The sequence below is a fragment of the Caloenas nicobarica genome, chromosome 7, assembly GCF_036013445.1.
Source record: "Caloenas nicobarica isolate bCalNic1 chromosome 7, bCalNic1.hap1, whole genome shotgun sequence".
Lineage (NCBI taxonomy): Eukaryota > Metazoa > Chordata > Aves > Columbiformes > Columbidae > Caloenas > Caloenas nicobarica.
Genome location: NC_088251.1, coordinates 14,455,115 through 14,472,146, shown reverse-complemented (window position 1 = coordinate 14,472,146; position 17,032 = coordinate 14,455,115). Strand labels below are relative to the sequence as shown.

At 58.8% G+C, this 17,032-nt stretch overlaps 1 protein-coding gene across 1 annotated transcript; it reads right to left on the bottom strand.

Moving 5' to 3' along the window:
* Window positions 1-5,269: 5,269 nt before the first annotated feature.
* On the bottom strand, window positions 5,270-11,217 carry KAZALD1 (Kazal type serine peptidase inhibitor domain 1). Its single transcript, XM_065639042.1, has 5 exons — window positions 11,143-11,217; window positions 9,033-9,633; window positions 7,803-7,963; window positions 6,347-6,494; window positions 5,270-6,132 (listed from the first exon to the last, which is right to left on the bottom strand). Exons 2-5 carry the CDS (start codon window positions 9,532-9,534, stop codon window positions 6,047-6,049), a joined length of 897 nt encoding a protein of 298 aa, XP_065495114.1. The 5' UTR covers window positions 9,535-9,633; window positions 11,143-11,217; the 3' UTR covers window positions 5,270-6,046.
* Between the last annotated feature and the right edge of the window lie 5,815 nt (window positions 11,218-17,032).

Genomic DNA, 17,032 nt, shown 5'->3' with positions numbered 1-17,032 from the left:
TTCCAGCAGCTGTGCTGGTCTCTGCAGTAGGTACTGGAGTTTGCCAGGACCCTTCCAAAACAGAAAAAGTGCTGCTGGGATGCAAGACCAAGGAGAGAAGGCAAGAAAACCACATCCCCAGGGGAAGTGTCAGCATTCAAGTGCCCAGGAAAGCCGAGAGTGGAGACAGTGAGAAGGCAGTGCCTCGCTCCTGCTAGGTGATGAACACAGAATCATAGAATAGTTTGGGTTGACAGGGACCTTCTAGGCTCATCTAGCCCAATCCCCCTGCACTGAGCAGAGACATCTTCAACTAGATCAGGTAGTTCAGAGCCCTGTCCAGCCTGGCCTCAAACGTTTCCAGGGATGGAGCATCTACCACCTCCCTGGGCAACCTGTGCCAGCATTTTACCACCCTCAAACACGGGATGCTGCCACCTGCATCACCTCTCATCTGTGCACAGAAGGTCCTCTGCAGCCCTGAGCGGAAGAGAACCTCACACTCAGCTCCATCCGTCAGCTGAGCCACCTCTCTGCAGAGATTCTGCTTGTCAGCAGCCCTTGAGCAGGCCCAGCGCCTGAAGGAACAGCCATGTGGCCCAGTGGGCAGCACACACGCTTGAGGCAGTACCAGTCACCAGCTCCTGTCCCCCATGCCTTGCAGCACCTCACCTTGTACAGGCACACTGTCCCCAGGAGCTCAGCTGTCCCCTCTGCCTGCTTTTAAAGGCAGACCCAGGGATGGCAAGGGTGGAGCAGGGCAGGGCTGCCCAGGTGGAGCTGAGTTAGGAAGGGATGTGGTTGAGAAAGTCTTGGGGGAGAGGGACTAAGCCTGAGGCTTTAATCTGCCCTCACAAGCTGTGATGCCAGAGCAGAGCTCTGCCAAGGTGCTCTGGGCGGTTGAGCAGCTGTGAGGGGTGTAGCAGGCAGGGTGAAGGCAGCAGCCTGGTGCAGGCAGCATTTCATGCCTTACCCCTGTCCATGCAATAATCCCCTTTTCCCTCAGTCTGGCTCACATCCCTGTGCCCTGCCTGGGATCCCTGCGGTCCCAGCTCAGGGGCTGTGTAGCAAAGTAAACCTGGCTCTGTGTGCCCCTGCAGCCAGCTCAGCTAGCTTTCCCCAGCAACCAGCATCCCCCTGCTTGCCATGACTGATACAGTGAACCTGGTGCTTTTATTAAAGTCTTTGCTTCCTGTTTTAAGCTTAATAATAAATTGCATGTCACATTACAGCTGTGTTTATTAAAACCCATTGGCGTGGGCTCTGCTCTGCAATGGCATTTGAATTATTGAAAGCAACCCCCCGTAGAGACCTATTTGCTGCAAACGCAGGAGGATTTATTTCCATTTTGTTTATCAGGCAGTGTAAGTGCTGGGTGGAGGCAGGGAAGAGGCCTTGCTCTTTTTATTTTCCCCCTGAACCAGCACAGCAAAGAGGTGCCATGGAGAGGGCACACTGGAAAATGCCACCCTGCCAGGGATGGGGACAGAAGTCTTTGGTATAGCTGGCTGCTCTGCCCCGCTTGTCTCCCTGGCTCTGGTTGAGTTCCCCATGCCTGGTTGCTCTGTGCCTCATTTTACCTGTTAGCAGAGTGAGGTTACAGTGCTGCCAGTTTCCATCCAGGCATGACCAACCTTCAGCTCAGGCCTGCTGAGACCCCTGCCAGAAGCCACTCATCTCCCATGGGAGATACCCATGGTGTGTGGGAACTGTCAGGGCAGCCAGGAGGTGTTTTGACCCTTCTGCAGCCCCTGTTTAAAGTACACACCTCAGGACAGTGGCTGAACACCTCCAGGCTCTGCCTCATCCCAGCTGTACCTGCTGCAGCCACCCAAAGCCACTGTCAAGAGGATGCTCTGGCTCCCATGAGCATTTCGAGAGACAGTTTAGCACCCACATCCCTCGGAATGGCATCGCCCCCCCAGCAAGGCAGAGCTGCTGCCAGGGGCAAGGGGAAGGGCACGGAGCAGGCAGGGCTGGATTTGGGGGTTCCGGGTGCTCAAGGGGTGCCCAAAGCCCCATGTTCCTTCACCGGCTGCCCAGCACAGTGGCAGGGCTCGGCGTGGCCGGTGGCTTTGCCAGGAGATGGCACTGTTTAGCGGCTAATCACGCCGGTGGCCCAAATTCGGACTCTGCGATGGAGTCATAGATGTGCATCTAGCTTGGACTCAGGAGCCAGGCCCGGCACCCCCGAGGGCAGGGAAGGACAGGGACAGTGTGTGTTCACTGGTGGATCATCTTTATTTTCCAAACCTGGTGAGATTTCCCTGCAGACCACAAAGTCCCGTGGCTAAGTGGCTGCTTGGGGTGCTTGCTGCCAGGCAGCATCAGGGGGGTGCAAGGATGGGGGAGGCACCAGGGGTGTCCAGGTCGGCTGTTCAGGGAGCAGGGCATCCTAGTGTCACCTCTGGGTGAGCTGCTGACCGTCTTGGTGGACTCCTGGCCCATAGTGGTCCCGGAAGAGGTCTGAGGACATGGATGATGCCCCCACGCTGGAGGCTGGAGTGAGGGGAAGAGCTGAGGTCCCACAGGCAGCCTGCAGCAGGGGCTGGGTGCAACACGAACCACAGGTCTGGAGCAGAAAGCAGCTGCTCTGGAGGCTGGGGGGCCTGTTTTACCTGAATGTCCCCCATAGCATCCTGAGGTGCAAGTACACATCAGAGGTGACTGAAATTTTTGATGGTATCAGCAGTGCCAGCTTTGTGCATGTCCTTGCAGGAGCTGGGGTCCAGAGGGCTTTTAACCACACAAACCACAGTTTTGCCTCCCTTAGTGTGTCTTCAGGGTAGGTCAGGTGCTGGCATGACTAGCGCCCCTCTTTCTCTGTCCCCAGCCTCACAGTGACCTGCTCACCCTGCTCACCCTGGGTGGCCAGGAGGTGCTGGGGCTGGTGTGTGCCCGGGGCCAGTGGCCACATTAGCACTTCCCGGTCCAGCCGACCCTGTCCCTGACGTCAGCCCAACATCTGGGCCAAGCTGCTGCTCTGAGTGCAGGCAGCTGGGCAGGCAGGAGCTGCTCAGCCACCTCTGCCCCTACCACCCCCAGGAAGCAACCACCCAAAAACTGGTCAGCGAAGAGATTTGGCACTGCATGTTGTTGTGGCATGATCACACTGACACCAGGCAAGGTTTGGTTGGGTCCCTAGGATCCTCTGGGTGCCCACTGCCAAGCAGAACATCCACTGCTAGCAGAACTGGGGAGGGACCCCTCCTCAAAAGCAGCCATCCGAGCAGCCTGTGGCAAAGCTGACCAAACATTTTTAGAGCCAACAAATAACCTCAATTAAGCTCTGTGGCAGTGACCGATTCCAGCCGTGTAGCTATATTGGCTCGTTTAATTTTTAAGTGGTTGGAAATGGCAAGGCTGGGAGCCAGGGGCCTCCCCTCCGTGCCCCTGGGGCTACTCTGCTGCCCCTCATACTGAGGTGAATGGAGCCCAAATGCTGACTGAAATGCCAGCCTGTAATGCAGACAGCCCTCTCCTGAACTGGGATCCGGGGAAACTGGGAGACAAAGCCTTCGGTTTGGTTAATTTTGGCCCAGGACTCCTGCTTAAGCTCCTCCCTCCCTCAGCCACTATGTGCCTGCTGTCATTCCTGCAGGGCAGGAGCGGGAGCTGACGGCACCTGCTGCCAGGTACACGGGGGATACCACAGAGGCCGGGTGAGGAGCTGAGGGGGACAAGGACTCAGACCAAAATGCAGATGCCCAGCTGTGTCCAGGTATCACCCTGCAGAGCATACAGAGAGCCAGAGACGGGGTCTGACCCATCCAACCTCCCCCAGCCAGCACCAGGCACTGCACCGACATCTGGCACGACCTGGATTTGGGCTGGCACATGCAGGGTGGGCAGGGGGAGCCTGGCCCCTGGGAGGGTTGGCATGGCAGCCCTGGCCAGGGGCCAGCACCAGGCACCGGCAGGGAGCCCAGCGAGCAGCTCATGCCTGATGAAACGCCGGGATGCTCTCGGGTTTCCCTGTGGCAGCGTCAGCCTGAACACGGCCCAGTTCCACCAGCCAACTTGTGTGTGAAGCGGGGAGGGGATCGGGACAGATGAAAACACCTTGGCTTCTCTGAGAGCAGGTTTTGCACCCAAAAAAAGCAAAATAAAAGCCAATAGCACGTTTCTGTCTGTGGTCTCTCCCACCACACTCCGACTTCAATGTAGCAGCCCTGGGAAGATGCTATTATTTCATTAGATGAAGAGAGAAACTAAGGGTGGCTTCTGCATGTCTGCAGCCGAGAAGGGGGCTGCTGTGTGTCTGCAGCGGAGAAGGGGGCTGCTGTGTGTCTGCAGCGGAGAAGGGGGCTGCTGCCAGAGGGGACAGGCAGCCAGGCAGGCAGGGTGCAGCACTGCCGGCTGTGCCTCGTCAGGCTGCGGCGCAGGAGCCGGGGCTGGCCCAGCCTCACTGGCTGCAGGAATTTTGCTCCGCTGCCAACTCCAGACAGATCCCTTTTATTTGCTTGTTCAGGTTTCGATGCTGTAATTGCATCGTCTAAGCCAGCTCTCAAGAGAAAAAGGAAGAAACGAAATGAAAAAAAAAAAAGGGGGAAGGGGGAGGGAGAGCAGCACTGCGCCCAAGCCGCCAGCCTTGTCGCATCCTGCCTGGGGACTGGCCAAATCCTTCCTCCTGGCTCTGGCTCTCCACCGCAGCTTTGGACCTCCCTGGAGCTCGGATTGAGTAACCAGGAGCAGTTTGGTCCACGGGGAGGTTTTGAGTCTCAAAAGTCCTGTAAATGCTGATGGTTTGGGGTGAAAAACCCTCCTTGAGTGTGAGCTCAGCCCCAGGATGCCCATGGGAAAGGGCCCTTCCAGCCGCCTCCAGGCACAGAGCAGCACAGCGCTGCTCTGGGCTTCCTTCCCACTCTCCCCCAAAATGCCGATTTGCTCTAAATCACCAGCACTGGAAGGCAGGTGGGTTTTCTTTAAAAATGGACCATTTCCAGTGGAAATGGGAGCCTCTCTGTCCTTCTCCAGCCACACACAGAACTGCTCTGCCCCCTCAGCAGGACCCTGGAATGAAGATGGGCAGAGGTGGGATGGGACTCGAAGTGATAGGGTTGCAAAGAGACAGCCTGATGTATCCCCACTGCACAGGGGATGGTCTGCTCGGGACCCCCATCCCCACGTGGGGTGAGAGGGACAGGACCCACACCAGGACCAGCTGCAAGCACCAGGATGGGCAGGAGGGCTCCTCAACTCAAGCACTTCCACCACAGACAAGGGAGCATCCACAGTGTTTGCACGCTCCCTCATCCCCACAATAATCCTTGCAGATAGAGAACAGTCGCCTGGTCTGTGTCGGCTTTGACCTACACGTATATTTTAACTAACATTAACCGAAACGGCAAAGTAAATAGCTGCTTGGTAGGGAAAGCACAAAATCAGTTGAAAAAGGCCAAAGTGTTTCTGACCACAAGGGTGACTGGGCCAACATTGTCCAGGGAAGCAAAAATAGCACTGAAAACCACAAGCGTCTGGGTTCCTCAAATCACTACTTTTCTGGTTAAAAACAAACCAGAAGGATGTTTCAGCAGCAAGTTCTGCAGGTCCTGGGGACAAGCCTGGCTGTCTCTGCCTTTGGGAACACAGGTTGGGCCTGGGGGAGGACACACTGAGTGTCATGGCCAGGTCCCAGCCCTTGGCGCCAGCTTCCCCAAAATGCTTCACACAGGGCAGAGATGCCCCTGCCCTGGCTTCCCTTTCCCGGTGAGGCTGCCTGCACCCCCAGAACCCAGTCCATGTCATACACAGCATGGCTGTCCCCGCAGTGTCCTACCTGCCACTGCATCCCTGCTCGGTGCTGGAGGACAGACCCACCCTGCCCCAGGTGGAGCCACCACCAGTCCCAGCCCTGTGCCACCAACTAGCCAGTGTCCCCTCCCTGAGCAGCCCCAGCAAAGGGATGTGTCACCCTGTCCCTCACCCCAAAAAGAGAGGCTGCTGTGCCAAGGCTGTTCAGAGAAGGAGTTTTGGGCTGGGAGTGGTGCTCAGGAGATGTCCCCGACCCCTGGGAACAGCCACCATGGGCAAAGTGATCTCCGCGGCCGAACATGCCATCTCTGGGCTAGTAATAGTCCTCCTCACTTTCTCCATAGTCCTCGGGTGTCGTGCGGGGCTTCGGCAGGGAAAAGCCCGTCATGTTGAGCTGGTCTGAAATGGCAGCACAGGGATGATGTGATATTGTGCCCAATTGGTGCCTGCCCCCTTCCCCACCAGGATCAAAGCCAAACCATGCATAGCAGCTTGCTGGGGCAGCCCCAGCACAGCCCGATGCGCCAGCAGCTCCCACCATACCAGTGCACCCTGCCCAAACATTCCCTCCCTTGTCCCCGTGAGTACATGGGAACAAGGATGCGGTGCTCACCTGGTGTGAAGACGGTCAGGCTGGCTAATGCCATCACCTCTCCGACCCTGTTCCTGGCAAAGCAGCGGTAGGTGCCTTCATCTGTCACCCGCACATCCTGGATCTGGAGCCAGCCTGTCACTTCGTATTTCTGGGGGCCACCTCTGAACTACAAGGAGGGAGATTTTAGTTAGCCCTGGGGCCAGGAAAGCCCCTGAGTGGGGCTGGGATGGATGGGAAGGGGGATACAAGCCCAGGAAAACTCTTTGCGTCCCACCTAAGTACCACTCTGGGGGCAGGCGCAGACCCCCTGGATGCAGGTCTCCCCTTTTCCCACTACCCAGGTGAGGTTGGGGGAATGGGCATCTTCTTGCCCCTGGGAAGGCCCGGGAGCCCTGCTTTCAGCAGGACCCTACAGATGTGTCCCAGGCTCCCAGCTGTGCCCCCAGTGCCACCATGGTCCCCAAGCAGCAGGAGGATACTGGGTTCAGTGCTTTGCAGGGTGGCAGAAGCAAGGGGGTACCTGTGCCATGGACACAGCCAGCCTGGGAGGGCTCAGAGGAGACCAAGTCCCCTGTTTCGGCAGACAATGAGGTCCCAGGACTACTTTGGCACCAAACATGCTATTTTCTGTTTGTCCCCAGCAAGAAATAACCTTCTCCTGACCCAGCTGGGCTGCAGCTGTGTTTGCAGGCTGCAATTATGGTGCGGTGGCTGGGGGTGGAGGACAGTCAAGGCTCCTCTAGGCAGGCTGGGTAGCCCTGTTTGGGGAGAAGGTCCTTGGCCAGACCCTGTGACAGGGTATGGGGCAATATGAAGGTCAGAAAGGTGGAAGGAGACCAGCCTGTCACCCTGAAATAGTGCTGGGTCCCACCTGCTCCCCATCCATCCCACCAGAGTTTACTCCCTGCCAGTGCCTGGCTGTGGTGCACGGCCCCTGTGCCTCAGCCCACACCCTCTAATAGCTGGGTACGCTAGACTGGGGGCTATTTTGGGGCTGGCCAGGGGCAGGATGCTGACCTCCGGTTGTGCTAGCCCTGGGAGGGGAACCCTGCTCGGAGCGGTGGGCAGAAAAGGGCAGGGAGTGCCTGCATCTGCTGGTGGGAGCAGAGGATAACCCAGGCTGGAAGGGGCCTCGGGAGGTCTTCTCCAGCCCTGCTGCAAGTGAAGCCAGCAGGCAGAGCAGGGGAGCTGCCTGCTGAAGGCCTCTGCATGTCCCCCAAAATATTAGTAAGTTCAAAAACTACTAGAGAAAATTGCCAAAGAGAGCTATGCTGATGGCTCCTACCACCGAGACACCAGCCCTGGCTCAGCCAGTCCTTGTGGTGTGCAGACTCCAGTCACCCCTTCTCATCTCCAGGCATCCAGGCTTGGCCACCCCCAGAAGATGGCCACTCCCAGGTCTTGTTGCCCACAAGCTCTGGGAAGGGCTGGGTCACTCCAGGGCCATGCCCAATGCCCTAGGCACACCACTCACCTGGACAGAGATGTGGGGATCATCTCCGGGCAGCAGCATCTCTGTGCCATCCTTCCTCCACTCGATGGATGCCATGGGGTAGGCAAAGACCTCACAGCCAAAGATTACATCCTGCCCAGTGATGTTCCATGTGTCGTAGGGAGGAGAGGTGATCTGGGGCTCTGGGGAGGGGGACAGGAGAACAGGGTGGGCTCAGACGAGGTCCCACCTTTGGCAGGTCCCACGTGCTCTCCTGGGCTGGGTGGCAGCATTTGGCTCACATAGAGATGCTGGGACCCTTCCCCTCACCTTCTCCTTTCCTGCCCATAGCACACCCTCACCTTGACCCAGGACATGGTCCCTCCTCGCAGCTGGGTTTGGGGCTCCCTCCCCAGCCCATAGGGAGTTGCCATCCCTCCTGGCCTTGCTTTCCCCACCTGTGCAGTGAATCTCAGGGACACATGGGCAGCAGGAACAATTCAATAACAGCAATGCTGCAAAGCAAAGCCCTCCGGTGCAAGAGGGGCGCACTCCTCCTGCAGGGCAAAGGCCAAGGAACACTAATCCAGCCCAAGGCTGGTGGGGATGGATGAGGTAGATGAGGTTCTAGCTGAATGAGGCTCTAGCACAGGGCTCAGGCCAGAGATTAAGGGAGCCAGTGGGTCCCCGGCTTCTGTACAGAGCCGATATCTCCAGGTCCCACATTCCTTCCTGGAAGGACAACACTGGGTAACCTGTGTAGACTGGGCAGGCTGGGTCACTACCTCCCCACCACTGCCTGCCCCCCAGCCTCCTGCTGGGTTTTAAACAGAGATGGAAATCATGCAGCCAAGTCAAACCACCCCACGTTTCCATTTGCAGGAGGCAGACGTATTTCTTGGGAGCTCTGGGCCAGCGTGAACCTGGAGCCGTCGCCAAGAATTCGCTAACAATTCCCTGGAACTTCCCCATCTGCTCCAGCAGGATTTGCTGCTTCCCATAAACCCCAATCCCACTTGGCAAACTGCTCCCAGACCTCTCCAGGCGTGGGATCCGCAGGGGCTGCCCTAGCGCAGCAGAGCTGGGGGGACTGGGGGAGAGGGACCCCACAGGGTGGGTACCCTGTACCCAGACCCTGGTGCTGCCATGTCCCTGCAGATGCTGTGGATTTGCTGCCAGGTGAAATATTTAAACCAGACTCCCTTCCTTGTTCCTTCCCAAGATGCACAAGCCTCCATCCCACTGCCTGCACAGCCATTCCTGGGGCACTACCTGACTCGCAGGGACCCTCATGGGCCACAGTGAGGTTGGCGTCGGGCTGGGCATGGGCAGCTTCCAGGAACCTGCAGATCTGGGCATAGGTTTTGCCATCGGAGCCACAGAGGGCCAGGCTGGAAAGGCAGGCACATTGAGGCTCAGGCACCTCTCCATGTCGCAGGTCCCCAGTATCCAGTCGGCACTCCAGGTGCTCCCCGCACTTGCCATAGAAGTGGTTGGTGTTGTCCAGGTCGCAGATCTGTCCTTCCAGGTTGGCACACTCCCAGCAGCAGTCGCAGGCATCCTGCACCGTGCCAGCCAGGCATCCACGAGGCACTGGGCACTCCTCCGGCCGGCACTCGGCACAGCCCTCCCCTTCCTCCAACAACCGCTGCCAGCCCCGCTGAAGGTAGTCAGAGGTGCTGGGAAAAGCCTGGCCCAGCTGGAGCAAAGCCCAGTGTAAGGAGAGCAAGGAAAGCAGAAGGCAAGAGGAGCTCAGAGTCTTGACTTCAGACATCCTTGCGACAGCTCCTCTATCACAGTCCAACCATCACTTGGACAGAGATCTCCAGCACTGCTCTGGCCCCCTTGGCTACATCCAAGGAGCCATCCTGGCCTGCGAGGAGGAAGGATGTGTGTTACCAGTGCAGGGAGGGTTTCTCATCCCTCTGGCTCCTGGCTGGCTTGCCCTGAGCAGCACCACTGTGTGATGTGCAGAGGAGGGTTGATCCCAGCCCCTCTCACCCCCCGCCCTGCAGCCACATCCTATGCACCCTGGGGGTCCCCAACTCCTGCCAGGCTCCTCAACAAGCTCCCACCTCGGGATGCTGAGCATCTTCCAGTGGGACAGGGCTGCTGGCCCCAGACTCACTAGGTTTCATCCTTCTTCCCTGGCAGCCCAGCGGGCAGAGCCCAGCCTGCACTGACCCCACCATGGCCTGGGGAGCCACAGGGCTGGCAGGCAGCCGGACAGGCTGCACTGCACCATCACAGCTTGGCTGATTTGTAGCCTGTTCCTTGTCTCCTCTCAGGAAGCCACTTTCAAGCCAGGTACCCCTTTCCCCATTTCTTTGCAAGAGTCACGAGCCCTTTTTTCCTCCCTCACCATCCAGCCAAGCGCAGTGGAGCAGCTGATCCTGCAGACAAGCGGTCCTTTCTGCACTGGAGACAGCCAGCCGAGAGGAGCTGAGCCAGGAGGATGCTCTGGGTCATGACTAGCTTTTGTCCTTGTCCTCTCCCTGCACCATAACCCCTCTTTTTGGCACCACTCGCCTGACCAGGAGCAAAAACATTCCTCCAGGAGAGCTTTGTGACCCCCTTCAATGATCATGTAGGCAACAGGTTGAGCACAGGGGAACTCAGTGCATAAATGGGTAGTCAGTGGGCTGGTAGCAGGCCCAGTGTGATCAGCCTGTACCAGCACAGCAGGGTCCCTGTCCACAGACCCCAAGCCTGCAAACCCATTCTGGGCAAGCAGATCAGCTGATCTGCCCCTGGGCTTCCCATCTCTGTCAGGGGGACATGAAGGGTTTTGGAACCCATCCCCAGAGAGGGTGATGATGAACAAATCCCCTTTGCAAACATCCCCTGCCCCCCTGTTACACTCTGTCTGCCTTCCCTGTGATAGAGTGAAATTAGTCCTCTCCCTAAGAGCAGGAGAGAGGACCCAGGTGACCGGGCTGTCTCCTCCCCTCCTGCTGGGAAAAGCACCGAAGAGCAGGCTGCAGCCCCCCACAGCTGCACTCCGCAGAGCCCCCACCCTCCGGGGCTAATGGAACCCAGAGCGGGGGTGATGGGGATGGCCAGGTCGGTGGGTTTGCAGGTTTACATACACGTAACCGCCCCTCGCCCCCCGCCCGGATAACAAACTGCGAACCTTTGGCCTGTTTACCGGAGAGCACCGAGCCCCCCAGGGCCTGGGGGATCCCCGGCTACAGCGGGTGGAAAGAGGCAGGGGGTCCCGGTGCCGGAGCCGCCCCCACACCCCCTACCCCGGGCTGCAAAGTTGGTGTCTGGCTCCCCAAGTCCGGCGTGCAGGTGCTGGGGATCCTGTCTGAAAGCTGAGAAGGAGCACGGTGTCCCCTGGGGTCCCCCGGGAGCCACTCAGCCGCAAGTCACCACTTACCGGAGGTGCCGGTGCTGGGGAGCGGCGGGTGCGCAGCGGCCGTGGCGATGGGGCTGGTGGCCCCCGGCTGCTCCGGCACCCGCCGTGATGTCAGCGAAACGTGAGTCCCCCCGCCCCTCTCCGGGCCCGCGGCCCATCCCTGGACCGGGACCCGGGCTGGCCGGCACCCCTTCCCTGCCGGGGTCCTGCCACCCACTGCACCCTGGCCCCGGGGCTCTGTTGCTCTGGTCCCCCAACACCGGCACCTCTCGGTGAACCCCGACGCTGGGGTCACCCCAAGCCGTGTGCTGGGACCTGAGCTGATGCTCAGCTCCATTCATGGAGAAGGAGACCAGGGTGGGGGCAGCAACTGCCCCAGGCCTGAGGAAGGCACAGCCAGGGAAGCAGGCAAAAGCATCTTTTAACCGGTAGTTTAGGTGAGAAACACAGGCTGAAACACTGTAATTAAACAGAGGGATAATTCCCAGGGGATGTCCACACTCACTCCACCCTGGGAACCAGGTACGAAGGAAGTACTGTGGTGCAAGCCATGGCATTACCTTGGCTGGAGCAGAGCCGTCAGGAGCAGTGGTGGGGCTGCTCCATGCCATGGCAATGCAAAACCTGTGTGCACAGGACTGGGGCTCTGGAGCCCCCCAGAAAGCTGCCTCAGTGCTCTCTGCCTCAGTTTCCCTGGGATCCGAGGAGCAGGGTACCCATAGTGCCTTTGCAGCACAAACATGCTGTGCATTTGCATCTTGCTCCTGCTGCTGTGCGGGGGGAGCCAGCAGCCCACTCACCTCCTCCAGGCAAGGAATTTTAGGGATTTGTTTCCCTGGTGAAACTCAGGCAAAGCAGAGCTGTTGCAGGACCCCTCAAAGGATCTGGTTTCCTTCACCACACTGCAAAAATCTGCTTTTGCTTTCCAACACCCTCCTGCAAATTTGTTCCGGGCTCCGCGGCTTTTACTTGGTCACGTTACGAATCCGGCCATGGCTAATGAGGGAAAATGCACCAGGCTTCACCACCACCCCCTGCTAAATCCACCTTTGCTGGCCAACCCTCCCCCTCCAGCCCCCAGCCACAGACAGGGGTTTCTTGCTGGCTCTACACTCGATCTCATCTCCTGCTCCCCCTCCATGGCCCCCAGCCCCTTGGCTCAGGGCTGGCTTCTTCCCCAGCTCCCCTCACCGCGCCCATCAAGTGCCGTCCTGGCATGCCACAGGTTTTTGGGCCCCTCATCCACGAGTCACCAAGCAGCTGAGGCTGCAGCTGCTTTGGGAGCAGGGAGGCTGAGGTTCCCCTGCCCGCACCCCCAGAACCAGTTCACAGCCTGAGCAGAGAGGGGACAGGCTGTACGTGACTCAGCCAAGCCCCCTGGGCTGCACTCGCCATGACCTGCTTCCTTGCCTTGGGATGAAGCATCGCCTGTGAGTTTGGGCATCCCTGCACCAAGTGTACCCTTGCCTGCCCCTGTCCCATGCTGGCGAGCAAAGCAGTGGGGTGAGCCTGGCCCCAGGTGCCACCTTCAGCCCACACAGCTCCTGGCCAGCACAGAGATAGAGCCAGCACTTAAATCCCAAATGCCACTGAAAAGCAGGGCCAGCAATGATCCCTGGTTGTTTGCTTCTCCTGCCCTGGGCAGGGGGCACAGGCCCTAATGCTGTCTCTCTTCTCCACACACGAGGATCCCAGCCTTCACTCTTTCTTCCATGTGCAATGGCCTGGGCACAGGTGCCTGGCATATCCCTGTTCCTGTGGGCTTACTGTGGCCTGTGAATGGCTGGATTCACCCAGTCACCAAAGCAGCATCTGTCACCTGGAAGGTGGAGAGAGGTCACGTCTCTGGGTGGAGATCTCCCAGCTGGAGGTGAAATCCAACCACAGATCTGATTGGGGAAAGCTCCAGCCATGGGGCAACACAACCCACTGCCTGGAAGCCATGGGCAGCACAGTGCAGCTCAGGAAAACAAGATGGAGCTCACACCTGGCAGGTAACTAAACCTCCCACTTAATGAGACTGTTGAATGTGCTAATAAGCAGTAGCAGCTATGAATGAAGGGTGGAAGATCTAACTTGTGCTTAACAAGGAGCTGTGTTCAATCACCTTGATTCAATCAGCACAGTTTCTGGCTATACCCCGGGTTTGTGGCTCCAGCTGCTGGGAGTAGACTGGGGGTGGGAAAGGATGGTCACAGCCCTGCATGGCCTGACACTGGGGTAGATCAAATTCTCAGCTCCCTGTCCATGCTGGCCAGTTATCCTTCCTTCTTCCTCACTTGCCTCAAGCCCAGTGAAGCTCCTGAAATTGGTCTTTGAAGGTTCAGCAAGCCTCAGGCACCAAAGCCCCCTTCTCCCTCCCCAGTGCATTGCTCCCTGTCACCATTTGCCCCCCCGTGATGGTCCCATTGAAGCCACTAGTCTGTAGATTCTCCCAGTGGTACCACAGCCATGGCATCCATCCATAGCTCTGTCATGAGGATGTGCCTCTGATGGCAGAACCATCACAGCAGGTCCAGGGTGCCCCACTGACCTCTGCCCCAGCCCCAGGCTGATCTCCCGGACCATTCCACAGGGATCTGTGGCTTCCAGCAGGCAAGGTCAAGGAAAAAACCCACCCTGGAAAAAAAGCCATGAGCCAAGTGACTCAACACACATGATGTCACGGAGGGCTGGCAAGCAGCATTGGGGCTGGTAGGGACATGAATGCGGGTTATGTCACAGCAGCAGCAAATGTCACTGGGAGATCCTGGGACAGTAGTGCAGCCGGCACACTGCCTGGGGCTGTGGGGTTCTCATTTTGATAATAAACTACATCTCCCTTGTTTTACTGCAAACACTCTGCTGCTTCTCTCCATTTCCTGCTGTTCGGAGCAGCCTGACACAGCTAGGGTCAGGCCAGCCCACCCCAAGGCCACGTAGCTCTCAGGGCCCCCAGCCACGTTCCAGAGGTCCAGCACAGGGACAAGCAGCAGGCAGGTCCCTCCCGTCAGCGTGCCAGGCAGGACCGGCACTGGGAAGCAGCCAGGCTCAGGTTTCTTCAGGCTTTTCCAGAACAAACCCATCAGCAAATTCTTGGGGAAATGGTTGCAGCTGTGAGCAGGAGGGACGGGGGGCTCTCAGCCGCTGCCGAGGAGCGGGGATGCGGTTCAGCTCCTTCCCCGCAGAAATCCCCCTGCTTCTCGCTGGGATTTTTCCACCAGCGCCATCCAAAAGCAGGTCGTGTAACCCGGGGCCAGGAACCAGAGAGGCGGTGGGGGCTGCATTCCCGGGGGTGGCCCCCCCGGCTGACACAGCCATGCCAACTTTGTCACCTCGGGGCCGGGTTAGCGCGGTTCCCACCGCCCCACGACATGCCAGGTTCCCCCTACACCCCTGACCCTGCAGGAAACAGGAGCACCCCCTAAACGTCCCCCACCCTCCCGCAGCCCCTGCCCGAGGGGCTGACACTGCGGAGGCGCAGGCAGGCGGTGCAGGCAGCAGGCTGCGGGGTCTCTGCTGCCACCTCCAGGGCACTGCTGGCCTCGCCCGCTTGCCGCGACACTGTCCCTGTGCCTGGGGTGCTGCAGATCCTGGAGCAATGCGTGGCCACCTCAGCGGCCCCCATCTCCCCGCACCCCAAAACAACCCCCCCCATGAGCCCACCGTGGGGATCCACACCGCAATGGAGCATCCTGAGGAACCTAGGGACCCTCCTGGGGTGCGGGGACCCTCTGCTCCGCCTGCTCTGGGTGCACAGGGCTGCACAGCCCCCCTGGCTGGGGTGAGTGCTCCCGAGGGTGCTGCCAGCTCAGTGGCGCGGTGCCCTGTGCCCACTGTCCTCTTTGACACCCTCCCTTTCCCCAGCCTCCAGCAGCGCCAGCTGGGCTGGGAAGCAGCCAGGAAAGGTGACCCACGGTCAGCCACCCGGCACCCCCTGCCACCAGGGATGGGCATAGGGGAGGGGGAGCTTGCCCACCCCCTCCTGCAAGAGGCTGCCCGTTTCCAGCCGTCATTAAAGAGCAATTAGCTGGAAATTAAGCTGAGAACAAGTATTGATTAGCTCATTAAGGCTGGGGGAGCCGGCTGTGGCAGTAGGAATTGCTGCTGCTCGCCCTCATTATGGGCAAGGTTAAAGCTTGTGGTCGGGCAGCTCATTAAAAATGCCAGGGACCAATCGATGTTCCCAGCCCAGGGCTGCCCAGCACCCCTGGAGACATGCAGCCGCTGCCTTTCGGGGACTGGCCCGTGAGCTCTGGGATGAGCCAGCTCAGGAGGGGACTGAGCATCCTTGCTCCCCTGCATCTACTGCTGCATCCTGGGCTCCCTGCAGAGGCAGTGGTGTCACCTTTGGGCTTGTCAGCCCCCCAAAACTCACTGGCTGGGAGGTCGTAATTCCTTACTGACCAGGGGACCCATGGGGACAGGTTGTCCCTAGACCAGGGAAGTGACCAAGTCCATGGTCTCTCAGCAGTGCTGCCAACTCTGGGAGAGGACAGCCAGCATGACTGGCTTTCAGGGCAGCACCTCAGACCTGCTTCTCACCAGAACTGAGTTTGTCAGGTCTCAGCCTAGCAGTGTCAGCTTGTATGGGTGGGGGGCAGGCCAAAGCGGGTCTCAGGGGTGGGATGAAAGCAGGTGGAGACATGGGGAAAGATACCCAGAGACTCTGTGCTAGTGCTGCCGTGCCAGCCCGCCTTGCATCCTGGCCGCCAAAGCTCTGTGGGCTCTTGGGGTGAGCCCAGACCCTGCCTGACCATCCAACCAGACCCAGCCACCCCGAGCCCCTCTGTGCCCAGTTTCCCCTTCAGTGTCCCTCCCAGTCCCACCTCTGCCTCTCCTGGCCACTGGCAGCTCAGGGCCAGCTCCCACTCAGTGCACACACAGTATTCCTGTGCAGGCTGGCAGTGCGGGGGGGGCGGGGGGGAGCAGGTGTCATCATTATTTTTGTTTTCTTTGCACTGCCCTGGAAATATATTGTATTCTCAGCTAATCCCGTTCAATTACACCACAATAAAACACATAATAAAAACGTAATTCATTCTTCCCGAGCGTTCCATCTCCCTGTGTCTTGGCAAGCTATTAAAAATTTGTCTTCATTTTTCTGGCAAGAGCCTTGTACCTTTTCATCTTTAATTTATGAGAGCAGAATAGCTACTGACAGGCCCTTATTGCACGGCGAGGGGCTGCATTATTTATAAGCCGCCAATGGCTGGCTCAGGGGAGATATTTGCTATATGCCGGGGCTGGCAGAAGGAGGGGGACAGATCCCCGACACGCCTGTCTCAGTCCTCTCCCCCACCCTGTGTGGGTGCTGGGTGCAGGTGTCTTCCTGGCTGCCCCAGGGCGAGAGCACCCCCTGCCCAGCCCCTGCCTGCCAGGGAAGCTACAGCACAGGGTGGTTTTGGGCTGCCTGGCCCTTCTCTCACCAGCTGCGGCATCTCTCCGTCTTTGGCTTTGCAGCAACACTCTCTCCTCCATCCCAGCTTAGTGCAGGGTGGAGCATGGTTACCTTCTTCCCTCTTCTCCTTGCATGGTCACCCACAGCTCCTTCTGACTGCCCTGGCTTCAGGGTGACACAGCCGCTGCCTGCAGGCTTGCCGCGGTCCCACGACAGCAGCAATGTGCTCTCTGATAGCCGTGCATAGAAAGCAGGATAAAAATATCCTCGCTGGGGAGGCAGGCACAGGCCCAGGGCCAGTGATTGAAGCAGAGCAGCCTGTGAGTGGGCTGCAAGAGAGGGTGGGAGTGTGGGCAGAGCCAAGGGGATGCACCAGCCTCTCCAAACCAGCAGCAACCAGGGCAGCAGCTTAGCAGAGCCCTCTGTGCAGTGGTGAGGGGCAAAGCTGACTGTGCTAAAAAAAGACCTCCCGACAGCTGGATGAGCTTAACCACACACCAAGCCAGCCGGAGCCACTGCAAAGGCAGCAGG

Bases quoted from the DNA above. Each gene is read 5' to 3' on its own strand.
- KAZALD1 (XM_065639042.1), bottom strand. From the start codon at position 9,534: ATGTCTGAAGTCAAGACTCTGAGCTCCTCTTGCCTTCTGCTTTCCTTG. The intron at 7,964-9,032 runs GTAGTGCCCCAG...CCCCCTCCCCAG, and splicing joins TGAGGGTCCCTGCGAGTCAG to AGCCCCAGATCACCTCTCCT. The intron at 6,495-7,802 runs GTGAGTGGTGTG...CCCTCCTTGTAG, and splicing joins ATCCCCACATCTCTGTCCAG to TTCAGAGGTGGCCCCCAGAA.